Source organism: Puma concolor, chromosome A1 (genome assembly GCF_028749965.1).
Source record: "Puma concolor isolate L17-30 chromosome A1, mPumCon1.1.hap2, whole genome shotgun sequence".
NCBI lineage: Eukaryota > Metazoa > Chordata > Mammalia > Carnivora > Felidae > Puma > Puma concolor.
This window is the reverse complement of record NC_141667.1, coordinates 175,013,115-175,025,431: the sequence shown is the minus strand read 5'-3', so window position 1 is coordinate 175,025,431 and position 12,317 is coordinate 175,013,115. Positions and strand designations below refer to the sequence as shown.

General features: G+C 47.7%; 1 protein-coding gene across 1 annotated transcript; it reads right to left on the bottom strand.

The window, feature by feature from the left end:
* Window positions 1-278: 278 nt before the first annotated feature.
* SOX21 (SRY-box transcription factor 21) lies at window positions 279-4,162 on the bottom strand. Its single transcript, XM_086709462.1, has one exon. The coding sequence runs from the start codon at window positions 2,702-2,704 to the stop codon at window positions 1,874-1,876; it is 831 nt and encodes a 276-aa protein (XP_086565588.1). The 5' UTR covers window positions 2,705-4,162; the 3' UTR covers window positions 279-1,873.
* Between the last annotated feature and the right edge of the window lie 8,155 nt (window positions 4,163-12,317).

Here is a 12,317-nt window from a genome sequence, read left to right as displayed (position 1 = left end):
TTTTCAATGGGCTCTGTTCTACTGCTTCATGAATGCTTTTTTTTCCCCAAGATAATACAACTACTTGGGTTTTTTTTTTTATCTTCTTTCCTATTCACGATTAAAAATGTGATAAATCAGGTTTTTGGCTCTGAATAACAATGGCTTGATTTAGATTTCCTAGTAAATCTATTCAAAAGTGAAACAAAGGCTGCCTTTGCAGGATACCTTACACTTCACCTGGACCAGGCACGTAAGGGCAATTCAGATAAAAATCTTGTTAGGAACTCAACAAGAAATAGAGGATTTTCTCTTTTCCCTGGTTCAGGCTTTATTTAAACTCTTTGTTCAAAAAAAATGAACAGAGTGATAGTCGGATTCTAATTTACAGATATAGTTTAGACGTCTAATATTAAATTAGAAGATCACACAAGAAAACCATTTACACATAAAGGTTAAAACCAATACTTAAACTTTTCAAAACTTTATATTACATAAAGTCAAAATGAAACTAAATACATGTTAGCCAACTTCATTCACAAACATTAGTCAAAATATATACATTTAAAAAAGGAACAAAAAGCTATAATTGAGGTTCTTTTCTCTAAAATGTGTTTTATCATAATTTGCAAATGAATTGCAGGTAATCTAAAAAATAAGCTAATTAGGGAGGAAACTCCAAAACACATTTAAGCGGTTCAAGTTGGTGAAGAAATGCTAGCTGAAAATGAGAGACATCTGTCAAAACAATTCTGGTGTCTTTTTCTTTTTTCAGTTTTGCTAAATAATAAATATATAATTACCACTCAGACAAAAAAGTCTGATTTATTCTTAAGATAAAATTGCGATTCTAGAAATAGTCCCGCAATTTTTAAAAGTTAACTTTGACATTTGCTCAAAATGCTTTAGAGTCTAAAACCGACTCAAATTTAGGGCAACGCCAACAACACATTTTCAGACTCAGTGTTTTCACGGACATATACACATTTACAATCTTAAGGTGAACTCAGCCATAAGGGGATAATAGGAACAGTGCCTTTTATCTTTCTGTAAACTGTGTCAGAAATCCAAGCAAGTGGATTCAGGGAAACCTAGCAGTCTTTTTTTTTTTTTTTTTTTTTAAGGGCTAAAATCCAACTGACAACTTTTCATCTCATACACATTTCTTGTTTGCATTCCTTGCTTTTAAGAGCTCTCGCTCTCATTTGCATATGACGTGATAAACAAAAGAAAGCGTGATCATCTCACATACAAAAGGCCATATTCGAGCCGGTCACTGGTCAAGAATGGATCCCGTCTGGGGGTTCTGCTTGAGAGAACAGAGATTCGCGAAGTCAAATAGTACAAATAGGGAGCAAGGCTGCTCAGAGTCATCTCGCTCCGAGAAACTCATGACACATCAGCTTTTCCCTCGTGCTAGCCATTTCAGACCTAACACTTGAACAGAGTGCATGCGACACAGACCAGGAGAAAAAAAAAAAAAAAGATGAGAAACAAAAACAAAACCGACAATAAACTTCCAACAAACAAAACTGGAAAGCCCAACTTGTCAAAAACAGTTACTCCTCCACCTCTGTGGGCCAAAACGCAACAGGTTCCGAAGTGCAAAGCAAACATCAACTGCTGTCGGATACAACCACCCTCCTTAGAGTTGGCTGCCGAAGTGCGGGTCTGAAATGATCCTGTGAATCCACACGCACACTCGCCCGAGCACTCCCGCGCTCTGCCACTCGCGCCCCGACTGGCATCTCCGCCTCTGCCTGCACCTATACATCTTATGTACATACAAACCGGGGCCCCAGTCGCGGGAGGGCGCACGGGGAGGCCGCGGAGCTCGTACCTATACATATGTACACGTGTGCACACCGGTCCTCGCGAGGTGGCCCCGCGGGGGTCATAGCGCGGCGGCGTAGGCCGCGGGGTAGGGGTCCAGCTGAGGCTTGCCCATGCCCGGCAGCAGGATGTAGGCGAGCGGCGGCTGCAGCCCGGGGCTGGGCCACGCGCTGCAGTTGCACGGGATCATGTAGCCCGGGTTGCCCGGGCTGGGGTGCGAGTGCGTGTGCCCCCCGGCGGCCGCGGCCGCCGCTGCAGCCGCCGCCGCCGCGCCATGGAAGGCGCCGGCGCCCGCGGTCGGGTAGCCCAGCGACGACGCGTACGGGAGGCCGGACGACGACGACGAGATCTCTGCCATCTTGGAGCCCAAGTCGAGTAGCGAGTAGGGACTGCCGGCGGCGGCGGCGGCGGCGGCGGCGGCGGCAGCGGCGGCCGACTGCGGGAAGAAGACGCGCGCGGCGGCGGCGGCAGCGGCGGCGGCCGCCTTCTCGGGATTGGCGAGCAGCGATTCAGGCACCAGGCCGCCGCCCGCGCCCGCGTGCAGCCCGGCGCCCGCCTTGAGCGCCGGGTGCTCAGCGTCGGCCACGCCGCCCAGGCCGTAGGGCACCGGGAAGGCGAACTTGTCCTTCTTGAGCAGAGTCTTGGGCTTGCGCCGCGGCCGGTACTTGTAGTCAGGGTGCTCCTTCATGTGCATGGCGCGCAGGCGCTTCGCCTCGTCGATGAACGGCCGCTTCTCCGACTCGGTGAGCAGCTTCCACTCGGCGCCCAGGCGCTTGCTGATCTCCGAGTTGTGCATCTTGGGGTTTTCCTGGGCCATCTTGCGCCGCTGAGCCCGCGACCACACCATGAAGGCGTTCATGGGCCGCTTGACGTGGTCCACCGGCTTGGACATGCTCTCGCCGTGCCGCGGCTGCAGCCCGCCGCCGCCGCCCGGGCCGTCGCCCTCCGCCCGGAGGAAATCAATGTTGGCTGTCCACGGGGACCCGTTCGGCCTGCCCGCGCTCGCTGCACCCCACTTCGCGCCCCGGAGTCGCTCCCGCCCGGGAAGAGGGGGCTAGGGGCCGAGCCCAGGGCCGCGCCGCGCCCCGGGACGCCCTGGTCTCTTCGGCCGAGCTGCGGAAAATCCTCGCGGGGGCACAGTAACTTCTCGGCGGTGCCCCCACCCCACGGTGGCAGTTTGCCCTTTGCTTTCTTTTTGTCCTTTCTCCCTGGCTGCGTTTGCTCGCGAACTCCCCGCAGGTAGTCGCTGCCCCACAGAACTCTCCTCCTCCTCGGTCTTTTCTCTCTTAAATGCACAGCAGCTCGGAAAGTTGCGTCGCGAAGACCCCACCAAGTTGAGCCGAGGAGTCCGCCGCCGCGTGCTGCCAAGTGCCAAAGGGGGCTCTCGGCGGCTGGAGTGTTTGGGTTCTCCTCGGTGACTTTCTCATTTGACAGTAGCAGATGAGGGTGGGGGAGGAGGGGAGGTGGCCCGGGAGGAGGAAGAGGGGGGGGCGGAGGAGGTCCGGGAACAGCAAGGGAACGCAGAGCGCAGCAATGGGTATAAATACAAATACAGCAGCACCAGCCGGTCTTCCAGACTCTGGGCAGGGCTCGCTGGTGGGAACCCCTCCCCCCCCCAAGCGGCTGGGGGGTTTGGAGGGAGAGCTGCCTGCCTCCCCAGCACCTGCTTCGCGGGTCTTCCTCTCCGGCTGCAGGTCCGGGAAGGAAGCTGTAGGCTTGAGCAAGCCTGGGGTCGCCGGGCCTCAGGGGAAATCCTCCCGGCTCGCCGAGCTGCCGCGTTTTCCCGTAGTCCCCCGGGCCATGCCGGCTCAGCTCGCTCTGAGCTCCTCCAGGGGCACCGGCTGCCTCAGGCTCCCGGAGCGCGCCGGACGTGGAGCGCGGCGCTGCCTCGGCGCTGCGGGCCGGGCTCCGGCTGCGTCCGCTCCTGGCTCCTCTCGGCCGCCGCCCGGCACTTGCAACTAACTTCTCCCAAGTTTCCTGCGCCGGCGCCGCCGCGCCCCTCTCCGCGCGCTCGCCTCGGAGCGTGCGCCCGCCTGTGCGCCGCGCCCAGGGCCCCTCTCTCCCGGCTTCTCCGGCCAGAGCCGAGCAGGCGCTGGGCGGAGGTGCTGGAGGAGGGGATTTAAGGAAAACGCGCCATCACCTCTATTCGCAGGTCCGCGCTGGGGCTGCTCCCGCTTCCCCCACTCCCGTAGCACTGTGGGCCCCTTCCTGGCCCAGGCCGCCACTCCGCCGCTCCCGAGGCGGCACGAGCCCCGTGCACGGGCTCAGGTAAGTGTGGCTACCTGCGTGTGCACGCGCCCGGAGCCGGCGCTGGGTGTGCATGTCCAGCGGCGACTGAGTGTGTGTATATCTGGGGGCATGCGGAGGAGGTGGAGCCCAAGACTCCAGGAGGGAGGAGGGACCAGCGGAGCCTCCTCCCGCTCCCACACCCCCAGGACCGCGAATTAAACCGGATCCCCTCCGCCCCCCTCCATACTCCTCCTCCCACCCCTTTTCACTTGAGAGCAGGTTGAGGCGAGCGGAGAGCTAGGAGCGCGCCGCGGATTCTGCGCACTGTTTGGTGTTTGGCAACCCCTGGTGTCATCCCGGCTACCCTGGCACTGGTCGCGGCTCTGGGATCCTCTGCGTGGAGAAAGGAGACGCGCACGAGAAGAAGAGCCTCTCGAACTACGGCGGAAGAGGGGACGTACCCTAGAAAATGTTGGAGATTTTTCCTAGGAAGAAAGTGCTCATTTTCCTTGGAGGTCCAGATGTTACTTGCAACAGATGCTTCTCGCATTTTCTTGCGCTGGTGATGCACCCAGTCAGAGGTAGTGAAGTGAAAAATAACTGAGGAGGAACTGAGCGTGCTCTTGGCAACCTTTTCGAAAAGGAGCTCGCCCAGGCTGAAAATAGGCATCCTTGGCTGACTGTTTAGCTCTTTGAAAATTCTGGGTGTTTTGTTTTGTTTCTGTTCTGGTCGACAGAGCCATCTATATGCTGATCTCTTTCAGGTACAGTTAACTTACACTGTCTCACTTAAATGCACAGATAGGGTGAAGGTGTTCAAAATCCGGAAGTGTAAAAATGTCTCTCTGAAAGAATAAAGTAAAATGTACCAATCACTTTGTACTGGAATAGCTTTAATGTGGTCAGTGTCCTTAGAAAGGAAGAGTTTCCTTATAATTGACACGATGCAAAAATAGCATGATTTTGTTTGCATATTTTTATCACTTCTTGGTATGCTGCAGCACACTCATAGTGTGATCAGTCTGGAGGTTTTATTCACAAGTTGGCCTGTCCTTCGGGGAGAACTCGCTTGCCTGCTTTCTTCGGCAGTTAGGATCCGACCTAGCCATGTGGTGTGTGCAAGTAGGGAGTTCTATCCACAGTTAACACTTTAAAACTTCCCTGCAATGTATGTTCATCCCATACACAGACACACAGACACAAAGCTTCGATTGTTTTTATGAACTTAAATAAAAAATGTTTGGGGCCATCAGATTTATTTTAAAAGTTAGGCTTGTTTTATTGCTCATTTTCAGAATAGTGGTTATTGCTTTAATTTTAGTTGCTGTGCCATAGAGACATGTAAATGGCAGTGAGGTGGGGAGGGTCTGTATTTGTCTTACAGTATCACATTTACAAATGTTTACTTTGTATTATGTCCTTGTGCTGCTCAAACAACTGGACAGGTTTCTGTAGAACCATATTCCTTTACAGTCTCCATAAAGCCACTCTGTCATTCAGAGACTCTGCGTAAAGTTACATTAAAACACCGGCAGGTGTAATTACATCGACTAGAATATTAAATATACTGTTTTGTGATGCTAAACTACAGAATTCTCATCCCTGAGCTTTCAACCCAACTTGTGTAGTGGGTTCAGGATGAAAACATTATACACTGTCATATGAAAGAACATATGCGCAGGTATGCAAGATATGAAAAACGTCATTCACTAAACATTGTGAATGAAGTTCAGTCTAATCGTGAAAATTATCTTGACATGTACAGATAAGGATTGAGAAAAGATATTTATATTGGCGAGGTAAATTATAATCTACTCTTCAAATTTAAAGTTAAAAATCCATTGTAATGAATTATTACCGTGGGAAAAATATTTGTACGTGTGATTGAAATATATGCTTATATGTTCAATACCTCATAAAAAATAAAATACATAAGCCTCCTTGGACGTGGTTTTAGAAACTGCAGTGTTGCCTGTTTAGTGATAGTACACGAACCACATCTGAAAGTCCCTAAGTCCAAGAATGTTGAACTGTAGAAAACAAAGGTGCTTTCCACACCTAAAAAGAAAATGGCTGTTTGTCTCGTCACCAAGTAAAATTTCACACATTTCAAAACAGGAGAGATTTGCTTTCCATTTTCAGTTTTTAGGGGATCAATATTCTTGGCCTACACCCTTCCCAACCAACCCAGGGCCCTCACAGTAAGCTGGGAGTGACAGGAAGGCGGTGTGGTACTCTTGTCTGAATCTGGTCAAGCTTTTCACAGAGTTTTCATGCCATTCTCTTTCTTACGTGCCAAAATGCACATCCAATTTTAAAGTTCACAGATCTTATGCTTGAATTGATATGAGGTTATATTTTTGTTCTTGTGTTTGTTTGTTTTTTACCTGCAGGTGAAAAATACCAAGGTATAGGAAAGAGAATAGTCTGTCTGATAGTCTGTCTGAGTGAATAGGGGAGGCAAAATAAACTGAAAGAGAATTATAAGTTCGATGGGCTTTATATTGTCAGCTTTTGATTGGGAGCAACCAGAGAACTGTATACCTTGATCAGCAGAGTCTTTGTGGGCTCTGTATTTTCCCTGCGGCCACGTAATACCCGTGATCACAAATATATCGAATCAGAAACGGAGAGACAGACAACCTCTCTGAAAGTTTGTGAGTTTGTGTGAATTCAGTTTCTTCTTTTCCCCCTTAAAGGCTCCCCAGTAAATGGTCTCTGTTCAGTTCTAAAGCTTTCACTAGGAGGCAGCAATGAGGTTGTTGGGGAATTAAAAAAAAAAATACCTTGGCAACACCAGACACGAGTGGCCTTTTCTCTCTTTCTCTTCCACAAAAGAGGGGAGAATATTTGGGTCCCAAAGGAAGACAAGGGATCAGAATGAACTCCATCATTTTCCTCCATCCTTTCCGTCTCCCCTCCGCTCCCATCCTGGATTTTCACCCGGCTGGCTCACCAACACATTTTCCTAGCACCATGGAGGTGGGGCACCACGAGGTGAGCCAAAGAAAGTGGCTGGGCAGTAAAGATGACACCTTCAAAGTGCACAGGCCAAGTCTTTGCACCTGGAACAATAGCAGCGACAGAGAACTTTGGGGGTCTGGTCTTAAACAAGTGTAATAACAGCATTCACGAGCTCTCATACCTGTGTAGAAAGGTAATACAGCCTGTTTGTCTGGTTGAGGAGGAAACAAGCAAACTGTGGCAAAAGCTGCCTTACTTAGGCTGTTGTCACAGTTCTCTAGTCCCACTCCTCTGACCCCCCCCCCGCTCTTTTCCCATCAGCCCCCAAAAGGGGGAAAGCCCCAAACATGGGGTCCACAGAGAGCCGAGGAGACAAAAGGGGAGTTGAAGCTGACAAGGCAGGAGCCAAAACTGCACAAGTCACCTTTCACTGGTGACTGCTACATTTTCATCATTTTGACCTTTCTCTCCCTTGATTCTCACCGCTCCTGCCTTAGAAACTGGCACTACACAGATCAATTCTGGAGACACCTTTCCTCATCCCTCCTTAGCAGTGCTCACACTGCATTTTCAAAAAGGAGCTTTACCTAGATGACAGAACAAGAAACACAAAATAAAAAACAGCTCTCTCTCACTCTCTCTCCCCCTCCTCCTTTGGAGGACCCCGCCAAAAGCACCTAAGGGAAAAAAAGACAATGCAAATAATCCAAGACAGACAACTTCAGAAAATACTGATTCAGATCCCAAGAATTCCTTAAAAGCAATGGAGAGATTTATCTCTCCAAGGATAAGAGGTTTTTTAAGTGTGAGGGAGCCAGCCGAGAAACAACACCAGAAATGAACAAGGACATTCATCGTGTCATGTGGCCTGTGTAACGAAAAATCCTTCCAACCTGTAGTTTTCTACTGAGGAGCCTGGGTTCTGGTGTGGTGGGGTTACTTGTAAATTTCATCACCATACACGCTCTGGTTGATCTTGAGCAAGAACAAAGCTGAGAGAGGGAGGACCCCTTCAGTCTTCCAGCAGGGTGGTGAATAAGCCATGCTTCTGGCTCTGCAAACTCCCTCTTGTCTTATCGTGCCCCCTTCCAGCTTCCAGGTGACCCTGCCTTGCCCTCCTCAGATTCGGTCTCCCATTTAAGGATGGGTCTGATTTGATTCTTTTATAGCTATCATTTATTCCGTTCTTAAGATATTGTACCTTTTACATACATTATCTCCTTTCGTTTGTTCAGAGAGCTCTATGAGGTAAGAGCTACCTCACTTTGCAAGTTGGGAACTGAGCCTTAGAGTAGATGAATGACATGCCCAAAGTCACACAACCCAAAGTGGAAGAAATGGCCTTTGAATTAAGCTGACGTTCCTCACCACCATCACCGTGAGACCCGACACAAGACTCAGCCCCTTCCTGGCACAGATTCTTAATTCCACCTACCTCCTCAGGCCTTCTGTGACTCACTCTGTGCCCCACACCCCTTCTGAGGGAGTGCCCAATGGCAATCTCCCCAGCACGACGTTCCAAACCCACAACAGCACCCCATCACCAGAGGTAGTCTCTCAAAGTCCGGGCTTGGTGCTTATCAACACAGATCAGGTCTCAGCTGCAATCCACCTGCCCTCCCTCTGCCGGCCTCCCGCTGCAAGCACAGAGAAGAACTCAGTCTCCACCCTCACTCAGACAGGCCAGGGCCCCTAAGAGGGAGTCTCATACCCATGATATTGAGCCTGTCTTTACATTTCCTCAGCATAAGGGATGTTTCTTGTCCATCCACCTCCCTCCTTCCCTCATTCCTCTTCACCTTTTGTAAACTCCAAGGACACAAAGTGGGTATAAGCACAGTTCTGGATTTACGACAAGCTCCCATGAATTGCTCCCCCAATGGTTTGTTTGTTTGTTTAATAATGTAACAAGGGATCCACTGCTCAAAGTAAAATCTTCCAGTAAACCTATATCAAACCAAATGATCTCCCCAGTGAACAATATACTTGCCTCCCCTAACCGGACGTAATTGTTTTCATTCCTTTGACTTTTTTTTTTTAATTTAAAAAAAAATTTTTTTTTTCAACATTTATTTATTTTTGGGACAGAGAGAGACAGAGCATGAACCGGGGAGGGGCAGAGAGAGAGGGAGACACAGAATCGGAAACAGGCTCCAGGCTCTGGGCCATCAGCCCAGAGCCCAACGCGGGGCTCGAACTCCCGGACCGCGAGATCGTGACCTGGCTGAAGTCGGATGCTTAACCGACTGCGCCACCCAGGCGCCCCCCATTCCTTTGACTTTTTAAAAAAAATTTAGCTATATCGTTTTTTCATTTATAGGTGTCCTTTAAAATTATGTTTTTATTTTAATTGTTTATATAATATTTATTAATGAACTTTTTTCATTTAGTTACATTCTTTGAATTTAATATTACTGCATATCGTGGAGTTTATTCATCCTAGCTGCCATGTAATATTCAGTGGTGGAAATATACCACATGTATTTGCTTATCCTCTCTTGGTGGTGAGCATGTGGGTTGTTTCCAGTTTGTTTGTTTTTTAAGTGTATTGATTTTGAGAGAGAGAGAGAGAGGGGAGGAGGGGCAGAGAGAGGCAGAGAAACCCAAGCAGGTTCTGCACTGCCAGCATGGAGCCCCACGGGGGTGGGAGGGTGTCTAGAATCCACAAACGAGAGATCATGGCCTGAGCGGAAGTCAGACGCTTAACCCACTGAGCCACCGGGTGCCCCTGGTTGTTTCTAGTTTTTAACCATGTGTAAGGGCCTCCAGAGGCATTCTTTTTCCTGTCTATTGTACACATGCAAGAGATTTTACAGGCAAAAAGCTGTAAAAATGGGAAATAGCTAGTGCCGTACCCCTTTTCCAAGTGTTTCTGTTTGCTTTTGATTTTTTTCCCCAGGCATTCAGAGAAGTTGTCTTTTCTATTTTGTCTCAAGTTTATGGTTATTATCTGTGGGCTGGTTGGTCTTATAGGAGCTATTTCTCTGTTTCCAGAATCCCTCTGAAATTGTGTTTTGTGTATAGCATGAGGTTTGATTTTTTTTCCATCAGGATACTCAATTTCCCAGAACTATTCATTGAAAAGACTGCTTTTGTATACTGCCCATTACTACTACCTTTGCCATCTGATGCGAGGTGGTTTCTGAGCTCTTTCTTTTGCTTCCTATTATGGAGTTTTTCTATTTTTTTCACTAATATTGCACTATCCTAATTCTGGCAGAACAAATCTTCACGTCTTGTTCTTACTCAAATGTATCTTGGCTACTCTTGGCCTTTGTGCTTCCGCATACATTTCAGAACAGATTGTCAGGTTCCAAATATTCTTAAAAACCCCAAATCTTAAAATTGTTTTTATTTTTTAAGTGGAGGTATAATTGGCATGTAACATCATATTAATGTTAGGGCCACAACATAATGATGTGGTATCTGTATACATTACAAAGTGATCACCACATTAAGTCTATCTAACATTTGTCACCATAGGCAATTGCAAAATTTTTTTTCTTGTGATGAGAACCCAAACATTTTTTTGAAAAGCCTTTTAGTTAAGATTGCTGTGATTCTCGAGGTTGATTTAGGGAGAATGGATATCTTTACAATTCTCACACTCTGAAGCCATGCATTGAGTTTCCCTCCCTTAATTTTGTTGTTTTTTAATACTCTGAGTGATATCTTACAGTTTTCTGGTAGAATTCTTACTCATCTATTATTCTTTTTAAAAACTAGTAGTTTTACAAACTATTTTTGATACTATTATAAATAGCATATTTTAAAGATATCTTGTTATTTTAAAAATATTTACTTATTTTTGAGAGAGAGAGAGAGACATAGAGTGTGTGTGGGGGAGAGGCAGAGAGAGAGAGAGAGGTGGACACAGAATCCAAAGCAGACTCCAGGCTCTGACATGTCAGCACAGAGCCTGATGTGGGGCTCGAACTCACTAACAGCAAGATCATGACCTGAGCGGAAGTTAGATGCTTAACTGACTAAGCCACCCAGGAGCCCCAACAGATATCTTTTTAAAAAGATAGTATCTTTTAAATAATTTTATATCCTATTGTTGGTATATAGAAATACAATAGATTTTTGTATATTGACTCTAAGTGGCAACCTTGTGAAATCACTTTTAATTCAAGTAATTTACTGTGGGTTCTTTTGGATTTTCCACATATGAAATCATATCATCTGCAAATACTGATACACTTCCAATCTTCTACAGTTTATTTCCTTTTTCTTGTCTTATTGCACTGTCTAGACCCTTCAGTTCATTGTAGAACAGATAGATGCCCACTATTATGTGGTGACAGTGGGCACCTTTGTGTTTTTCCTGACCTATGTATGGCATAGTGGAGGGGAGGGAGTCACAGTACTCTTTTTAGAGCTTGGGGCTTTGAATGATCTAGTTCAGCCCTGGTCCCACTGTCACCCAATCACACACATGTACCCATTTCCCCAGGATTCTGCTTGCTTCTGCTTTGCTTAGTTTAGATGTTTTGTTGAACCATCCAGTTTTTATCTCTGGAACGACAACCCCACCAGGTTGGGTCCATGAACTCTGCACACTGGAAGAATAAATAACTCGATTGGTATAAATTTCTGCATCTCCCATTCCTCTATCAGCCTAGCAGAGGTGTTTGCCAAATATAGTTGCATACCACTTGCCTGGTCGTCATGTTAGACTGTTTGCCCTGACCTGTTTTTATGCCACTTTGCTATTTGCATCTTGGAGTAGGAAGCACAGCCTCTGTGTCTGCACCAGGAGAGGCTAGGTTGTGGGCCAGTTTTCTGTAGTTTCTTGCACCACCTATGGGGAAAGTGACTGCGTGTTCCTGCGTCCGTGCTCAGTATACCGAGGACAGGCCAAGTCCTCCATTCACTCCACACGGTCCACGCCGAAATCAGGGTGGTGGTTTTCCCCAGCAGCATAATGTTCCCTTTCCTTCTTCTGGAGGCAAAGTAAAATGATCCACAAGTGAGCCAATGACATAATTCCTTCTAATTTTTGTGACTGGAACGTAATAAGAGGATACAAGACAGTAATCCAGAAGCATGAAGGAAGGGTGGTGAGTCCGGTGGCAATCTGCACCTAATCATTCCAGCTGCCTGAAAAGTTGACTCATGACCTCAGTGGACATATCGCCCCCCCACCCCCCCACCCCCCCACCCCCGCCCCCCGGGGTATTTGGAGAGCCGCATTGTATTGTAACGCTTTGTTTGTGCACCGAAGTGTTTCTATACACTAACTTCCTAGTTGACGTGTCCTTTTGTTCATTATCAGCCTCCAGTTTCACATTCCGGTCAGTTGTCAGGAG